The sequence below is a fragment of the Dreissena polymorpha genome, chromosome 6 (genome assembly GCF_020536995.1).
Source record: "Dreissena polymorpha isolate Duluth1 chromosome 6, UMN_Dpol_1.0, whole genome shotgun sequence".
Classification (NCBI taxonomy): Eukaryota; Metazoa; Mollusca; class Bivalvia; order Myida; family Dreissenidae; genus Dreissena; species Dreissena polymorpha.
In genome coordinates, this window is record NC_068360.1 from 56,201,233 (window position 1) to 56,221,478 (window position 20,246).

General features: G+C 33.6%; 1 protein-coding gene across 1 annotated transcript in view; it reads left to right on the plus strand.

The window, feature by feature from the left end:
• The first annotated feature begins 8,092 nt into the window (after positions 1 to 8,092).
• Positions 8,093 to 20,246, plus strand: part of LOC127835326 (uncharacterized) — a 12,694-nt gene continuing 540 nt past the window's right edge. Inside the window, exons 1-9 of the mRNA XM_052361694.1 lie at positions 8,093 to 8,318; positions 9,796 to 10,039; positions 10,752 to 10,930; positions 11,359 to 11,476; positions 11,749 to 11,833; positions 12,363 to 12,506; positions 12,866 to 12,996; positions 15,586 to 15,652; positions 20,199 to 20,246. The exon at positions 20,199 to 20,246 is cut by the window's right edge and continues 540 nt beyond it. Coding sequence (XP_052217654.1) covers positions 9,953 to 10,039; positions 10,752 to 10,930; positions 11,359 to 11,476; positions 11,749 to 11,833; positions 12,363 to 12,506; positions 12,866 to 12,996; positions 15,586 to 15,652; positions 20,199 to 20,246 — 859 coding nt within the window. The 5' untranslated portion in view covers positions 8,093 to 8,318; positions 9,796 to 9,952. The remainder of the gene's footprint in view (positions 8,319 to 9,795; positions 10,040 to 10,751; positions 10,931 to 11,358; positions 11,477 to 11,748; positions 11,834 to 12,362; positions 12,507 to 12,865; positions 12,997 to 15,585; positions 15,653 to 20,198) is intronic.

The following is a 20,246-nucleotide window of genomic DNA, read 5'->3' on the forward strand; positions in this document are numbered from 1 at the left end:
TTGTCCGTATACACATGCATACCAGATATGAGGGTTATATCTCAAGGGACATAGAAGTTATGAGCATTTTTCGAAACCTAAACGCAAAGTGTGACGGAACGACGGACGGACAGACGGACAGACGGACGGACAGTTCGATCAATATATGCCCTCCTACCGGGGGCATACAAAGTATGAATGATGCTGCCGAAATGGCAATACCAGATCGGGTATGAATTGAGTAACAAAATTAGAAATGTTTCACAGGCACTGATACCACCACGACGGCTAAATATTGTGTTGTGGGAAAGAAAATTGAACAAGTCCGCCAAAACTGGTCGCAGATAAATAAAATGCCCTTCTTATCAATCATCAAAAAGCTAAAGGTCATTCAAATGTGAAAGTTCGAACGAGATCCTCACAGTAGATTAAATAGAGTTTTAAACACAAAATTTTAGACAATGTTTCCAAAACAGCAACATAAGACAAAGGACCATAATTCCTTTCTTTACGGCCATTCACACGTCGTATTTAAACAGAGAAACTTTGGAGTGAGATCCATCGAGTAGTTAAAGAGTTGAAAACACAACCATTTTGGGAAATTATATTTATAGTGGAGAAGCATATTAAGTCGCGGCCAGATCTCCCTTCTTTACGATCATCAACTCCCATAAACCTTTCTGGTCCGCCTTTTCCATGTGGATGGTATACAGATGTATATTTTTCTTCATGTTAGTGATATGACATAGTTCTTCTTTGCTTAAATCTGATTAAATATTTTCTCCTTGATCAGAATGGAGTATTGTTGGGAAACCGTAATGGATGATAAAATTGTTGAAGAAAGCTTCTGCTGTTCTCTTGGCTGTCTGGTTTCTGGTCGGAATAGCTAATGCGTACTTGGTAGAGTGGTCTATAATTACTAATATGCTGTTGTATCCTCCTTTTGAAGGTTCCACTGAGAGATAATCAAAACAAACGGCTTCTAGTGGGTATGTTGTGTGAACGTAAACAAGTGGTGCTCTTGTGCTAGTTGCTTTTTTTCTTTTTAAACATCTTTCACACTTAAACACGTTTTGTTCTACTTCTCATGACATTCCATGCAAAAGTTATCGGTCTCTGATCAGTTTTAACGTTCGTTCCTTTCCCGGATGTCCTACTTCTGTATGAAGACCTTTCAAATATCAGCTTTATAAACTGCAGGGATACCCAATTGTTCAATATGTACGCCTTCAACTTGAATATCTCTAAACAAAATACCTCTTTTGATCTTCAAATGTATAAAAAAAATCTTCATTTTAATGTATTGTTTACTTGATATTTATTTGGGTAGCATCTTATCAAATACTTTCTATTTGTCGTCGACAGTATGGTCGGATATCTGTGCTCTCCGCATTTCTATCAGTTAAAAAAAGGTTGTCCGAAATTGTACACTATGTCTTCTGCATTAAAAGAAAGACATGGCAAAGTTTCAAAATAACACTCATTACTTTAAATGGAATTAAATATAGCTTGAAATACATGATTATCAATTACTACATGATTGTTGGGGTCTGTGTTTTTTCCTCGTGAGTATCTTCTTAAAGCATCAGCATCTGTGTTTTTCACGCCTGGTCTGTAAAAGACGTCAAAATTATACTCATCTTTGACCTGTGGTATCTTGTTTAGCTGAAAATAAAATATAAGTTAGTGGATTATTATCTTTGTACACTGTTAAATGACTATGTGATAAATATTCTGAAAATATCTCTGCAATGGCCCACTCCAATGCTAAAAATTCTAGTTTAAATGCCGAATAATTCTTTTCTGACTTTGTTAGTTGTCGGCTGGCATAGGTTAGTACTATTTCCTTTTGTCATCTTATTGTTGGTATAATAATGCCCCTAGTCCTTGTATTGACGCATCTGTGTAAAGTTCAAAATGTTTCTGAAAATCAGGATGAGTTGAAAAAGGTGGAGATGTAAGTATGACTTTCAATTTATCAAAGATATGCTGGTTTTCTTCTGTCCATTTCCATTCTTTGGCATCTTTCTTCTGTTGTGATTTCTTGCCTGTGGGGTGTGAAATTAATTCTAAAAGAGGTTAAGAAATTTTACTGAAATATTTATAAATCACCTGTAGTAACCTGCAAATGCTAAGAAAGAATGAAGTTCACTAGAGTTTTGAGGTGTTCCAACCGTTTTCAATGTTCGGGCACGGTGCGGCTAAAAATAATCGGGAAATAAAAAAAAACACAAATTTTCATATTATAATCACGAAAACACTCTTACATTAGTCTTTGATAAGTAGCGGGGCTGTTACATAAACCAGAAGCAGTTTTATCAAATTCAATGAAACCGAGTGATCCCACTGTTAATCAGGCGCATTCCTTGTGTTGGTGTTGTTGATAGTGTTTTTTTGTTTTTATTTTTAAGAATGATTTCTGGCATATGATAAAATAGATAAAAGGTTTGTGATGTCCAAAATCAAGGAATGTCGAAACTGTGCTAGATTCGCAGATGTGGGGCGAGTTAAAGAAAGTGACGACCATCCAGATTTCGCATGCGCAACTGAACGTTCGAAAAATGGGCGCTGAAGAAACAGAAAACACTGACAGCGGATACGCCAGTAAGATTTGTAGTCACGAAAAGGATATATATGGACGCCCAATGATTTCGACCAACAAGTCTAATCATTTTGTCTTCGGACAATTTAGACATGGACTAATCTACGATGTGAGCTAGGGTTCGTATGGATTAAATGTGGAATACACCTTGACATTAGTAACAAACTGCTAAACAAGAAACGTATATTTTATTCCTGTGAATTTAATGTTAGAATAGTGATGGGCACTATTAAAATCCCTGCCTTAATTAAAAAAGCATAGACAGCGTGCAAGAAATTATTGTGTGTACACTATATTGCTATTTGACTACATATGGCAGGAGATGACCAATATTGCATAAACGTGTTATATACTTTAACGCAAATAAGGCATTACAATGATAATATTAAGTGACTCGCTTTATTATCGAACCATATCACATTTTTGTTTTTTCCTACTCAAGTTAGCCTTTTAGCAATTTGAACGTTTATTGTATGATCTCTAACGTCATTAAGTATGATTGGAAAAGCTACACACTCGTATAATCTAATTAAATTTTGTTTTAAGTTGACTTCACCTACCATATGTACATGTGCTTCGCATTTTAACGTGTTTTTAATATTTTAGATGATTTGTAAATGACAGAACAAAAGCTTATAATTGTCGTGTACAAATAGATGACGTATATGCATGATAGAAGAGTTAAGCGCCGTGCCCAATATTCATTTTTTATTAATTATTTTGATTTTGTGTATGTTAACCTGTAATTTATATTCCTTATTTCTGACATTATGCCAGTAAACATGTTTTCGATCCTAATATGTAATGTATTTCTTTTCAAAATGCAGGTATATATATATATATATATATATAATTAAATCATGTCATATATTTTCTTAACAAATGCAGGCATGCATCCAACCATGTAAACAATTTTCTAACCAAATGCAAGTATAAATGATTTTTATCCAAACATGTGTATTTAAACAACATATATGATTTTTATCAAATGGAGTCTAAGTAATATTATGACAAAATATTTTTAGCAGTAAACCTGCATTTAAAGTGTTAAGATATTAATATGTTCGATGTTCCACGTAGAAATTTCAAATATCGCATTTATTTAGTTGTACTATTAGTGATTATTGTGCATTGATACAAAGTTGTGTGAAAATAAAGAGTACAAACAGAAACTGATTGTATTCCGATTTTCTTTATAAATAGAATTAAATAATCGTTAACATAACCCGTTTAAAACTACGGAGGGCATATCCAGCAATGTATCATTCTCAATTCTATCAAATTGCTTACTTTTCAAAAAAGCATATCCTTTGTTCTTTTTACGACCCGCAAAATTGTACGAAACACCCAAATTATTTGTTCCAGTTGCTAATTAATAAAATATTATAGTGAAATCGATTTTTATACTGTAAATAACGTTATCCACCGCTTGTCTCGTCAACAATTCGTATTTACCACGTAAAAATAAATAGCAGTGTGAAAATGATAATTGCGATCATGATGATAATGACGATGATATATCAAGATCTTGGTGTTGATGATTCATTGTGATAATTATTATGGTATTGGTGGTTATAGTGTCCCGATAATGACGATGTTGATGTTGACGATGATCCCACTTCTGGTGCTTCTGTGACTAATGTTGATGATGGTATTAATAACAGTGTTTGTGATGCTGCTTCGGATGTTTATACTGGTAATAAAATACATCATAGTGATGATAACACCGTCTAGCTATTAATGTGCTACAACAAGTTAAACCACATTTTGTCTCAACATAAACTGGACATAAAATATTTAAGTATGAAATACTCCCGTATTATTTTCTTTTTAATTATATCATTATTATATTACTTTTATTAAATATGACACATTTGATGGTATTTAACGGCTTGAAAAGGGTGAATTCATAACATGCATTACCCATTGGTTCAAACATATGCTTATTGAATATACTTATACATAGTAAGAAACTATGCTGATTGATCGGTAGATTCAATTAAGTGTGCTAATTTTTAGAGCCATTGGCTCAACACATTTAACCCAACATTTAAAACATTTATGCATGAATTAAAGTTTCGTCAGGTTTGCATAAAGGGGCATTTATAGAAAGCACAAAACACGAATGAAATAAATGTTAACATCAAATAATCCATAGCCGATGTTTTATTCGCTACATTTATTGATTAATTTATACATCAAAAGAATGGACAATATGTTTACCAAAACTATGTGTAAGTCCTTCTTTAGCATATACACGTTCTATGCATATTCTTATTTCAGTAAATTTTAAAAGTAGATCTACAGCCTATAAGTCAATCTCACAATAACATGAATAGAAAACTCGGACGATAACACGCATTGTACACTCCTCTATACAATAGACAAGTTATTGTGCTAACAAACTTTTAAAACGTCGGATTGTTCGTTTGTGGTTTAGAATTCCGCAACACTTAAAGTTTAATATTAACACACTTGATGTTATTTTGATGTTCAAGCTTTTGGTTTATGACTCATTTTGGTGCTATAAGGTAAACACATTAAATTTCTTTGCTTGTCATATTTAAAATAGCTCTCGGTTTAGAAAACATAGTGACAATATATTTAAAATACATAGTGGTCAGAAAATATAATATTGTATGATACTTCATATTTTATTTATTTTTTTAATCTAAATTCTGCATCGGCTCTTCTTTTATTGGTGCAATTAATAAAAGATCCAGCAAAAACATTATTTGTGGACGGATCTTTGTTACAATAAATTAACAATTATATGTTACGTGTCTCCTCTCTCAATTAAAAGCCAATTACGTTTTGACTCATTTGCCACATTTGATTATAAACATCCGTGGTCCCTATCCTAAATTTACATGATCTAACCACAACGACACGACGACGATTTATCACATATGTATTGTTTTACACCGTAAAGCCTTTCTACACGCGGAAGCTGCTGAACCTTTACATCACATATGAGGCGCGCTCTGTGAAAAGGGGGTTTAATGTGCGTAAAGTGTCGTCCCAGATTAGCCTGTGCAGTCCGCATGAACACCTTAGCGCCCATGAAATGACACCTTATAATACTTCATTCACACAAAAACGCAGTTGAATATAACTTAAATGAGTTTCAAACCAACGAAGTAGTTTAGAGTCAAATTCATTTCATTGTTGTTAAACTAAGGGCTTCTGCCCATCCTTTGAGGATTCAAACCGGAGGATACACACGTAACCCTATACCTCGTAATGAACGATACCGTCAATGTTTTGGTCAAACGGACATAGAAGACAAATTCCACTTTATGTGTAAATGTCCATGTTTCCGTCAAATAAGGCAATTATATATAAATACTATATACTATCATGTAAATCCATCTGTTTTTAAGTTCCATACTTTATTAAACTCAACTTCTTAAATTAAAATTATAAAGTTGTGATAATATATGAAGGAAGCTCTAACTGTAAGATATGCTATCACACATAATATTGCATCACCTTACTGCCAGTTAAATAATTTTTACTATGGTAATTTAAAGTCGTACTACAGTGGAAACCCACTAAACCGGATCCTCTCTATAACAGAATCCTTTTTAAACCGGAAAATTATCCTGTCCCATTATTTTTCCAATAAAACCATTCGTAAAATATGTCCACAATACCGGAATTCCCTCAATTCCGAATACTGGTCATTATTTGGATCAAAATTGGGTCATTCCGTACGTAAATGTACCTCTCTAAATCGGTCAGGACCGGTTTATTGCACCTCAGACTTAGAGTCAAAAACTTGTGAAAAGCAGATAAAAGACGCGTGAAATTAATATAGGTGGTCGACATTTTTGCAAACTGTAAAAATCGCAAAACAATTTAAAGAGACTTGGCCTGCGATGTACATATCGATCAAAAGAAGTGATAATACTGATTATAATTACTGATTACAAACATAGTGTTCTTAAGTGTGTTTTGTTTTTGATGTAGGAAGCCATACTAAATTTTAATAAGCTTAATGCTATTATGTTATAGTCCCCTCTAAACTGAAATCCTCTCTTAACCGGAATTTTCTCTCAGTCCCGGGTGTGTCCGGTATAGAGTGGTTCAACTGTATTTTGTTAATTATACTTTGTCTCACATTGATAGATTATATGTTGTTATAACCCATACGTTGTAATACATAGACACATTACACTATTTTGTATTATATGTCCTGTTTTTAGATGATGTACATTTGTATAAGTCCTAATAAACTGTCTGTTTTGTCTGTTATGTTATGTTCTTTAAGTGGATTTTGCTATCAATAAAATGCACAGCAACAATATTATAGTTTCATGTCAGGTTAAAGCTCAATCAAAAGCGTTTCATAGTATCAATAGCGCATGCCAATGTTATCAATTGTTACTGAGCTAGTGTTCAACATCTTCACTCAAGATCAATTGTTCTCATATTTGCATCATTAAAAACACTGATGGTATGGACGCGTATATGGGGCTTCCTGATAATCAGAAAATGTTACGTGAATCGCTACGTCGTATTTTTCGTGATTATATGTATATAGTTATTAAGATTCATGATATGCAGACATTTTGATTTATTTCTAATAAATTCTTAAAAAACTGCATGAACATGTCAAGTAATTCACGTAACAGCGTGATAGACCATATTGACTTGCTGAGATGTTTTGTCGAAATCATGACATAACTTTTGATGACACAACTGCAAATCTTGTATCCTTTCAATATTAGTCAAATACTGAGATAAATACAATATATTTCGACGTAACTTCGAATAATATAAGACATGTAAGACGTAATTTGAGATTAAGTTTGCGACCAACAATACAGCGTTTGAAGATTGAAATGGCGCCAGAAACAGGTAATTAATAAACACATGTTTCATTAAATTCTGGTGGTTCCGAGTAAGTAAGCAGAGAAAAACAATAGCTGCCGTTGTACGTACATATTTTAACAATTTCATAACTTCTATTTTATCCAGAGAACCGCAACATCGCTGTTACAAGTAAAATACATTAACTATGTAATAATACTGCACCGCACAATTAGCGAAGAAATCAAACCTGTTCTGAAGCTTTTTTATCACAACTATACACATACTATTTCAGAATATTGTCATTTCAAATAAAATGATAGTTTTGAGAAATGGGTCACACTTCGAACTATCATACATCGGTGGGATTGGCATGGTATAGTTGGGTGAAGGTCAATGTCAATTGTTCTAAATACGCCTTCAAACCGAAACGACACACCTTAATTACAAAAACATTGGATTTCTTCCCAAAATTTGCAAATCGTGTATGCACTTGTGAGGATAGTTCATTCATGGTAAAACAATATTTTATCCTGTAATAAACACTATCAATAGGTGCAAAATTTTCCGGTGCTTTTGAATTGATAAGAAAAGCCCACAAGTGTACGTCTTACCTTTACTTCCCTGTACTTTGTTCTAAAATTAAGATGCGAACGAAGTTAAAGGATCGTATTGTAAAGCAGAGAGTAATGGGTTTGTAGTGTGAGAGAGCCATTGATGAGCCCATCCTTCGTATGTATGCCTATATGTCGAATGTATATAACTGCATTTAAACCAACGTATTTAAGACGGTGGATACGTCGTTCCGTTTGTTAGTGTTATTGTGCATTCAACATACTAGTTTACACAATGAGAGGATAGTCCGACATCAAAATCCTATACAGCACATACTAAAGTTTTCGCAGAGGTTGCCGACGATTTGGTATGTCTATCATTTAGAGTTATATGCAATAAAATATATACAATTACTCTTAGTCATTGACAGTTAAAATAAACATAAACAAATCATTTTCGAAAATTTCGATGAACAAAATTATTCCAAAATATAAATGTCCGAAAAATGGAAAAATCACAAAAATAAAAATTATTTTTTATGTTGTTTTACAGACAAATACTCCAATATTGAATTTGACAGAGCACAGATATTAGCAGCAATATGCTGTAGTATGAAACTTTTATTATTTAAATTCAACAGCGTTAACGGAAAACTGTCGTTTCAAATTATTACCAAGAGCGAGTATACAAGCATATTTACCAAATTGAAACAAACGCAACGAACCAATAACTTTTTGTGTTCGTCTGCCAAATTTATTTACCGTCATCAAAAATATGGGATACTCTGTTTGTCCAAACAAGAGTCGCAAACAACCATAATTTGGCTCAAAAGAGGTAGTCCGACGATTAAGAGAGTTCGAAAAGTCCGACTGCTTTTTTTCTAAATTTGTTATGAGTGTGATAAATAAATACCAACTGTATAAGAATGCAATCTTAAACGTGCGTTAAGACTTTATTAATGTGATTATGTTGTTTCAGCTTATCCTCGCCTAAGTATGTCCTATTACATTTGAATTGTTCCTTTTATGTATTCCGCATAATGTTATGATATACTTGGATATCAACTCCAATTTACATTTTAATGTGTGTTGGTTTACTGACAAAACACATTTATGTAAGCGACGTATGCTTATTGTGTTACTAGTATTAAGATAACAGTTCAGATTGTTCTACAAGCCAAATAGGTGCATTCCCGTTGCAATATTTCGGATACTGGCTAAATTATATATAGAGTTTGCCCAACTTTGCATCTACAGATATATGGTTGTGGCACACAAAACGGATATTATTTTTTTTGTAGACAAGGCAAAACAAAGTACTCTAAACACATTTGTCTGACTCCTTAAAAAAAAGCAGTAGTGTTGTGAATGTTTTCAAGCAAAAAACATTGCAATGTGGGAAAAGATCGTTTGAGGTAAACAATATTAGCCATATGTTATTACATTTCAAGTGTTTTATTATACCTTTTACCATCCCATACATAAACAATAAGTGCTAACAATTCTACTTACATCTGGACGTGAATAAGATTTCAAGTGTCCCGTTAAGTTCAATAACGACATCCGCTCGCTTATTTATTACAGAAATATAAATGACAAGTAGGGCTTCCTTTCATGTTCGCATATACCATGTTTAAATTAATTGTCACTGTGAAGGCGGGAGAAACATTCTTTAAAATTTGGTCATTTCAAATATTTCCGTTGTGATAATGTCTGATTTGATTTGCCATTATGTCAAATGACATGAGGAAAATGAAAAATAACACGAAATCATTCAATGGATTAAATGTTTTACACACGGTTATGAAGTTTCATTGTTAATATAAAACATTTTTCATTTCAAAGAGCTTTCGGACGAGACTTATCGGATCTCATGTTTTGACAAACATTCTTGCGGCAAAAGACAATATAAAATTGCCCAACGGACATTACTCGACAAGAACAGCTGTTCAACATTTGACTGATTGTCTAAGTCATCCTGATCACAAAATAACCGAAGATAATGCCGATAAGTGTCAGTGATGTCCTCGATCAACCGACCAATCCCAGGCCCTTACCATCGGCGAAGAGAGGTTTTTTCTTTACGAGTGTATGTACAGTTTACTAGTAATTGCGTTTAGTCATTTAAATTTACTTTCTTACTCGTTCACCCAGTCTTTAACTGCATATTATATTGTTTCACTTTCTACTTTTACCGTCTATGCCCGTGTTTAACTGTTATGTCATTGTTTTAATGTCAGGATAACCCAAAACATCATTTTTGATCATTTTTGCATACCATCAATCTTTCCAATATCGTTTCGATTTTCCATAAAATCACTGCTTATTTCTTTCACTGGACCCAAATTGAACCCCACACAATAACTTGGGTATACTTCTTGTTTAGGAAATGTTTTGATGGTGATTATAATTATAAATAAGAATGATGTTGCTTTTATGATTATAATTTCTTATGATGATCATTATTATTAGTATTATCTTGATGATGATTATGATGATGACGACACAATCATGATCATTAGTATTATCAGAAACCGATGCCAGATCAAACATCGGTGATCCTTATTTCCCACGCATATCAGACGGAAACTGCGGATGGCGACTACTCTGGCGTCATGTACCCATAAATGCCCAATTTGTGAATAAAGCTTGGCCTATTGTGACCTAATGGCGCCCTATAACCGATGCAAAATCTCAGTGCTTTATGTTCCTTATACCACTCCAAGGCGATGCCCTTAGTGTTAAACATTAGTGTATAATCTAGCAATCTGTTAATATGACTAATCCGTTGTTTTGATCAGAAACCGAAGCCTGATCAAAAAACGATGATCCTTATTCCCCACGCCTATCAGACGGACACAGAGGCTGGGGATTACTTTGGCGCAACTCTATACACATACAAGTGGCCTTCAGGAAAGAAATACAAGTACCAGCATCTACTATTCAAGATTGGATATCCGGCACAGAAGATGCGCATTTGGTATAAATACATTGAGTGGAACTATATTCTCTTAGCGAATTTAATGCGCATACATTCCAACAATTATCGTCTCTAACCTGTTTAGTGTTTACATCCTTTGCGTCATAAAGGAATCACGTAACAGAAGGCATTTTCACTCATACATGTTTTATCTGAGTTTCTGAATTCTGAATAGAAGAATGGAATATATTTGGCCATTTGAATGTATTATTTGTGTTCTTGTATTTATTTCAGTTGATGATAAATCACACAAATATGGAAAATGATTTTAATGTGATTAGAAAAACAAACAGAAATAGTAAATAGTGACAATGTATACATTGTTTATTTACACAAATTATAAAAATTCATTCGCCTTAGTGGGACAATATTTATCGGACTAACAAACATACAAATAACTTCTATACCTTTGTGTTGTTGTTTATCAGTGAAGGAGACCAGCTGGTTTTGATAGGCAAAACATGTACAACGGACCTTAATCATACAGAGGTTCTTAATAGTTTCCATCACGACGTTAAAGTAGACGGAAAAACGCGTTTCTGTCTGGTAAGCCTGTTTTTAATTTTAAAGATAATTGTATTCTTAGTTGAAAGCAGTTTGTGTTGTTAAATTGAATTAATGTTTATGATGAGTACTGAACACTATACTTCTTTTGTAAACGATATTGACGTTTCAACTATTGCGGTCTTCGCTTTTGTTTTTAAAGTTCACTATTACTGAACACTTCTTTCGGAAAAAAACGATTCTTATAGGAATATAATCTTACTACTCACAATTTAAGTTCGCCGTATACTAAATTAGTATATTTATTATATAAGGTTTTAAGAAAAAGTGAAAAGAAAAAGTCGTCGTGCTATTGGTATGAGACAAGTGCTATTCTTTCTCCGGACCCTAAACAACATCGTAAATTTTTAACCTCAAAGCATAACTATTTGTTGTTTCTCTTAAAATAAGATTTCACATTTTATATCCGTCATATATGTGTTCATAAATGGATTTTAATTATTTATACATGCGTTTAAGCATCTTATTAGTGTTATTCGTTGTGTTGCTGAAGGTCGTCACTTAGATAATGTGATGCTATTATACGAAAAGCATAACTTCTACGGCATATTTACTAGATAGAAAGTGACTCTTTAAATAACAAATACCAATCCAGTTCTGATTTACCAATATCAATTTATTTACCATTCGATTAGTGTATGTTGCCAGCATCTTGTGTTTACTAGTAAAAATAATGCATTTACAGTAACAATAAAGCAAAATATCTCTTAACATAAGAATGAAAGTTTTAAACTCTTCCATCCCGCTCCTCTGTTATCGCTAAAGTTTCTGCCAATACAAACAGACATTTTACGCAGCTTCAGTATATTCTTCTGTTTAGTTAAATTGATACAGTAAAATATTTTCTACTTATATGGGTTTATTTCAGTTCACAATGACGTTTCGATAGATAAGGACCGGAAAATTACTCGTACACAAAAAATCCGGTTTTCTATTTACGGCAGCTCGCTTTACATGTTTATTGACCAATCCGGCATTCATGGCGTACATATTGAGGGGGATGAAAAGCCCAGTGAGTACTTATTACTAACATAATATCATTATGTAATAGTATAAAGATAGACGTGTCCTAAATATAAGAGTAGTAAAACACTCAAGGTTATAACATAAAATAGTCATAAATCGAATGATTTGAGGTCTACTGATAATAAACTACAAATATAGTATCATGTAATCACTTCTTTATTGGTAGCTCTAGTTATGATATCGTTGTTTATATCATTATTTAAAAGACTAGAGTAAATAATTTACAAGCATTATTCAAGCATTCTAGCGTGTTCAAATATTTCAAAATACTGATAGTTAAGTCGTTGCTTATAAGATTTAGCACGTCATTTCCCCGTAAAAGAAATATGTTAATCTTCCTTTCAGTATACGTCAACAAGACAGTCGAAATATCGTTAAATCCATACGCTCAAAAAGCGGCCTTATTTGGAATGGACGGGACATCTTACGTGAGCTTATTTGTGGGCAAAGATGGTCAAAAAGACATTCGTATATCGGTTAGACATTTTAGATTATAATATACATGTCTACAACTTTGATCACGAATTTGTTATAATATGATCATACACTGATGTAATCAATTTGCCAGTGTTCATGTGTCAGACATTATATTGTGTGTAGAAGCGATGCGTGTAATTGTATAATGCTGACATTATCATAACTCCAAAAGTGTTACTTTCTGTAGGGTAGGAAAGTAATTGCATACTAAATGCGTCGTTGCCGCTTTGATATGTATTTATATTTCTGATTATTCGCTATTTCGAAAGATTTCAATAACACTGCTATAACGGAGCCATGATTAAGTTATATTACGCTTAGGTATTATAGTGCCATTTTGTACAAATTATGTAATTGTCAAACTCTGAGGTAGACACATCGTTTTATTATTTAAAAGCATCTAACAATCTATCAGTTCTAATAAAGCAACAGGTTTAGACGGTATGCCCTCACGTTTTGTGAAAGATGGGGCCTCGATTATTTCTCAACCTCTTACTCATGTTATTAATTTATCTCTTATACAGGGTGTTGTTCCAGATGATCTCAAGTCTGCTAGGGTTGTTCCTATTTTTAAGAAAAGTGATACAACCTCTGTTGGTAATTACCGTCCAGTCTCTATTTTGAGTATTTTATCTAAAATTTATGAAAAGGTTGTATATGACCAAGTTGAGTCATACTTCAAGGTTAACAAATTGTTATATAAATTTCAGTCTGGTTTCAGAAGTGGTTTTTCAACGGACACCTGTCTCATACATCTGACTGATTATATCAGGTTGGAAATGGATAAAGGTAATCTCGTAGGGATGATTCTTCTTGACCTCCAAAAGGCCTTCGACACTGTAAATCATTCTATACTTCTCATGAAATTAAGTGCAGCAGGTCTTGGTGATGATATATTAAGGTGGTTCAATTCATACCTTTCAGATAGACAGCAACTTGTTGATGTTTCAGGCACTCATTCCGGTACAGCCCCAATATCATGTGGAGTTCCACAAGGGTCAATTCTAGGTCCCCTGCTCTTCCTTATCTATGTTAATGATATGTCTGCTGTGGTTAAAAATAAGCTCCTCCTATATGCAGATGACTCAGGTATTCTGGTGTCTGGTAAGTCTAAATCTGATATTGAAAGGTTATTGAAAGAAGATTTGCATCTGGTTAGTCAGTGGTTGGTTGACAATAAGTTGTCTCTGCATTTAGGTAAGACGGAGTCTATTCTATTTGGTTCTAGGCATAAAATCAGGTCAAACTCTTCTCTTGATATTTCTTGTAATGGTACCATTATTGAATCTACATCTTCAGTCAAATACCTAGGGGCTACATTGGATCAAACTTTGTCCTTTGATACCATGGCTCGTTCAGTCATTCAGAAGGCCAACTCCAGGTTAAAATATCTATATAGAAAAAAAGAATATCTCACTCAGCAAACCAAGAAACTTCTTGTCATGTCTTTAATCCAATGTCATTTTGATTATGCTTGCTCTATATGGTACCATAGTCTCACAAAAATGTTACAAAATAAGCTCCAAACCACCCAGAATAAGTTAATGCGGTTCGTTCTAGGTCTCGATGCAAGGGCACACATTGGGCCAGAACATTTTCGTTTGCTCAACTGGCTACCAGTCAATAAACGTGTAGACCAGATTGTTCTTGGCCATGTTTTTAAGATTCAAAATGGTTTGGCCCCTGACTATATGGGAGAACATTTTATCCCGCAGGCCTCTATTCATTCATACAGGACCAGGTCAACTCAAAAAGGTGCTTTTGCTGTCCCCAGGGTCAAAGGTTTCGGGTCAAAGTCCTTTTGTTACACGGGATGCTCATTATGGAACAATTTACCCTCCAGTATTACACAGATTGACAGATTGCCTGTTTTTAAGTCATCTTTAAAAAATCATTTATTAGAAAATCTGTAATTTTTTATGTGTATTGTTTGTTTTTTCGGCTTAAGGAATCAGTTTTAGTCAGCAATTTTTATCAAAATTGATCCTATCTTTCAAAAATGTTATGCATTCTCCATTTTTTATTCTATGTATTTTAGGATGGTGTAATAAATGATGCTATCTGTGATATCTAATTTATTTCTTACACATTTTTTAATAGTGTATTTTTAGGATCTCATAATTAATAATGATATCTGTGATATCTTAAGTATCAAAATGGTCTGTGATATACATGCATAGTATTTAATATATTTATTTAAATTATGTTGGTCATTTTATTGATGTAATTTTGTTTAATATTTAAGTGCCACTCTATGTCATGCCACCAGCTCAAAGGACCACAATGGAAATATGGGTTTACCCATTTTTGTGTTATCCTTGGTGTTGGTATGTATGTAATGGTATATTTATTTTCATGTATGTTATATTTTATATTTTGTACATGTTGTAAATGCCCTTGTATGCATTCCTTGCCGAAATAAATCTATCTATCTATCTATCTAATGAATAAAAAAGTAAATTGGTCGGAACTGTATAAGGTTCAACGAATGAATATTTCTGTAAACATATCTGTCAATCCACCTTTGATATCGGACTTAAATATTAGAAAACGGTTTATATGTTTTGTTTGCGTCTCTTTTCTTTCAGGATAGAGAAATGTGCACGTGGTTTGAGTATGAAGTGACTGGCGATGACAACAAATTCCATGTCAATGGCAAGTCTTATATGTTACATTATTATTTAAAATATGAGGCGTTTTGTTTTCAAAAAATGAAATGATAAGCATGTGATAAGACAGGGACATATACAATCGTCGTTTTTTTTCATTTATCCAAATGATAAACATGCTTCACAACCCCGACGTTTCTTAATTCGAGAACCCAAAAAATAAGCTATACTAACAGTTTGGTGAGGACAGATGCTTTTTTATCCCATTTTCACCGTGACATTGACGGTATAACACGTTGTGGAATATACTTGCTTGTATTCAACACTGTGGAATATACCTGTCGCGTGCACGGACTACTTTTTAAATGACGTCATGCGATATGTGCTAAAATTAGGTCGATACTGTTTGGTTCATTGATCGAATTTAAAGGTCACCCATTAGAAGAAAATGTGCATATTTTGCAGAAAAACATATGACATATTCACCAAAAGAAATGTTGAAATAAAATATGAAATTACACGATTTTTGTTTTGTTATTTTTTTTATTTATAACAAAGTCGACAAAACTTAAGCTTCAAAATTATACGACCTTCAACCTTTAAATCTAGTCATATGACATAATTTTTCGCCATCCGTATAATGAATCTGCTGATTGATGGCGTTATAAAATGGCATACTTATTGCGTCATTTTCCCCATTTTTGTTGACGATTTATTATAAACGCGACTTATTTCACATGTTTTCTACATGTACTGTATGTCGACAAATCTGAATTGTCAATTGATCACATTTTCCTTATTTCGTGTAATGGGCATTGTTTATAACCAAAGCATATACTTTTGACATTTAACTTAAATATTAAGAATGTACAACAAGCCATACACATATCGCACAGTTCATGAATAATCTGCTATGTTTGCTTTCCTATTTAATTCACGTTTTGCATAGAGCTGTGTAAAGTATAAGATGGTAAAAATAGCACCACACTGGAATTGGGAACGTCCCATTTTGTACTCGGGTATTTTCTACTCATTTATCTGTTGTGTACTGGAATGTTTTCCATTCTTTGTGTATTTATATATTAAATTATTTTCTCGTACAATAAGGGCATTTACCATAGATAAATAAAGCATTGTGCATGTTTAAACATAATTATGTTTGCAACCGAGTTTACCAACGGCTATTATTAGATAAACTGCTCCGGTTCATTTGAACAGCAGTAATGTAGAGTACATGACGTAGCGTGTGACGAAGAAGAAAGTTTATCACGTTCATAAACTCATTTGAATAAAGTGATAGAATGGCATAAGGGTCTTTATTTAACTATGCTAAAATAATTATTAAAGACCCTAGATGCAAAATCGTCAATTATTGAGTAAAATGGATTATTAGATGGATTTTAAAGGATTATTACAGGTAAGATACTAGTTCTTACGTGTTTTGATTTTTGTTTGTACTTTTTCGTTCCCTGTTCTCGGGGAAATGATTTTAACATGGGCGCCATTGATGCATCGGATCACACACGGCATACCCATAACATTATATAAAAAACGCGTTCTGCTCGTCCTTAAATTCGTCGTCCGAAGTCGGAAAACGTATTACCCTGTATATTTTGTCAAATAGTGTCAGCCGCTGCAATTGTCTGTTTACTCGTCAAAATTGTCAAGGTCTTCGATAGCGAAAGAAACTTCAGCGTACAGTTTATTTAGTATTGACAGACCTGTACAAAGTCGCGCCAGTCAAAAATAATAAAAAGCGACATTTAAAGTTATGGTAGCCAGAACTAGGTCGTCGATGGTGTACATGTATGTTGACATCGACAGCATTTTGTCATGAGCAATCGCCGCCATATTGGATTTTGATCATTTTCTTTCGAAAATAAAATGAATTATAGTAAAGTAAAATCTTCTTTTCGCGGTCGTAATGTGTTAAAATTCGCATACTGCGTAAAATTGAATGTAGTCATATGGTGATATTTTTACTTGTTTTACAGTTTGTGTGTGAATTTTTTAAAGACTATTTTGCGTACAGTCAAGTTACCATTACCGGATCATTACCCATAGCGAATCACTTTGAAGTTCAAGACTGCGTATCGCGATAAATAGTTGACACTTTTAGATGATATTTTACACACAGTATCTTCAAGGCCTGTTCTTTAAAACGCATTGATTGAGTCGTAATCGGAGCTACTCTTTGTCAAACATTTCGGTATGTTTTGCAGACATGTATATTTGATTTTGTTGACTTCCGTCTCGTTTCCAAATCGAGGTTGAACATTTTTCGCGGCCACATGCTATTACTCTGTTTGAAAGAAAGAAGTTTACGCATTAATTTAAAGGCCATTTAGTAGTCTTTCTACCTGCAAACGTCCATTTCAGTTTTGATTCGTGTTTAAGATTGCGCAACACCTTAAATCAAATGCAGATTTAGGGCAATAACGGATCAAGCGTGAAAATATGCGTATTGATAAAACATGTGTATATTATATTAAAATATATGCAAATCTTGTTGATTCTTTCAATAAATGATCTCAATCTTAATGTTTTAATTATGGTCCATGCTCAATATCGATGGTTAGATATGATTTAAAAAATTTACATGGTTTATAAGATGCCCATATCTTTTCGATCGTTTTAGGATTTTCAACAGATAATTCACACAAGAATACCATGCGTAAAGTGTGGATACAATAGCACATATAGAAAACAATTTATAACAAAAATATATATAATTTATAACTGGCAATGTAACTTGGTCATTGTAAACAACACATTTCATGTAACGACAATTCTAATAGCGGGTTAGATGCCCCCCTGAGTGGTTTCAGTCACGTGATCCGTTATGGCTACAACTGATCCGTTAATGTATGAATTCTGCGGCGAATAAAAGGTATCAAAAATACATTTTGCCTGCGTTTAAAAATAAGACTATGTGCTGAATCAGTAAGCAAAGGTAATATTAAATCAAACTGGTGTAAAAGATGTTTCAAAACATTTACTGCTTTTCACCAGAACAACTTAATTACGCTACTGATCCGGTAATGGTAAATTGACTGTACCAGAACAAATACATGTACGTTGAAAAAATCAAATGGGATAAATAGAATACTAGGATTAGCGTTGAATACAGAGAAGTTTATGTTGCTCGGCTCGAACACCGAAAGCGCTCGCCAAGGCTCGCGCTTCCGGCGTTCTAAGCCTCGCAACATAAACTTCTCTGTATTGAACACTAACCTAGTAGTCTCTATATTAACCCTATGTTGGGAGTTGTTTCAAAACATTAAAGTTTTTCAAAATATTCCATAAATTGCTTTTGTACATTTTTGTGTATGCTTCTAAATATCTTTCTTAATCTTATTGCGTATTGTATGTTTCCTTTAAGCTAACTTAGCCTTATATGCGTTACTCTAGAAGTCAGCTTTTCATAACATTTGTGTTAATGATACGTCGGCCTAGTTCAAAAATAGTTCTGCCCAGTTAAAAGTAAAGGCAACCGGGAGTAAGTTTTCCTTGTATGACTTGGTTTAACTTAATGAAATATCTTTAAGTCACATGTTGCGTCTACATGAAACTTGCTGAGAACATGTGTGCTTCTGATTTCTAGGTCAAATTAAAACAGTGTACAGGTCTTCTAAAAACATTGCCGCAAGGGATCAGGACAGTTTTGCTTGTATGTGAACAGTGTCAACATGCTTTTGTCAATGTTCATGAAGCTTGGTCAGAACATTAGTTCTGAGTTAATCAGAGTTAATAAAAGGTTCATTTCCGTGGACAAACATAACCGCCATGGGGTGGGGGTTCCTTATATAGTTTACGTGAAACACTTTCAATACTTTAGAAGTCACGCCTGTTGTCCGTTCTTCATGTAATTGACCAAGAACCTAAGTTCTTATGATATCTCAGCTGGGTTTGAAAATGATTTCGGCCTATACAAAAAATCGTCACCATTGGCCGGCGCGGTTTTCTATAGATCAACTTTATGAACTATAAATCACGTTTTCCTATCGTAATAAAAGTTGCTCAAATCATTTATTCTAATGATATACATGTATTGGCCGACTACGAACTATGGCTCCAATCCATTTAAAAACGTGGCCGTCGTAGGGCCGGACAGTTTGATTTTATGACTTTAGTGTTTCCTTGTGAAGACTCTAAAAGTCTAATGTGTTTTTTTTTTAATAAACATGACACTAGCTGACAACATTTTTTTTAATGATATCTATGACAAGCTTGAAAATGACTCCGGTCCGTTGGGAAACAAGGCTATAAGGAGGCGTGGCAGTTTTCCATATAAAGATATAGTAAAACCTCGTGAACCCTTCAGCAGTCACGTATATTCTGCATAAGACATTATAAATATATGTGTTTTACTGATATCTTAGCCGAGTTTAGAAATGGTTCCTGCAAAGTAAGGACAGAAGCAATAATCATTATACAATCTTCTCGAAAGCTGCTTTAAACAGTTACGTCGGTAATCAGGAGAGCGATCAATGGCGTGTAGTTCTGTTTCGTCATGTACATTCATGTGTTTCACACATTTATTATCACAAATCACCCAATGATTAAAATGTTTTTGTGTTTTTATTTTACAGACTACTTTCTGTCATATGACAAAATAGAAAAGAAGTTTGTGATGTCCA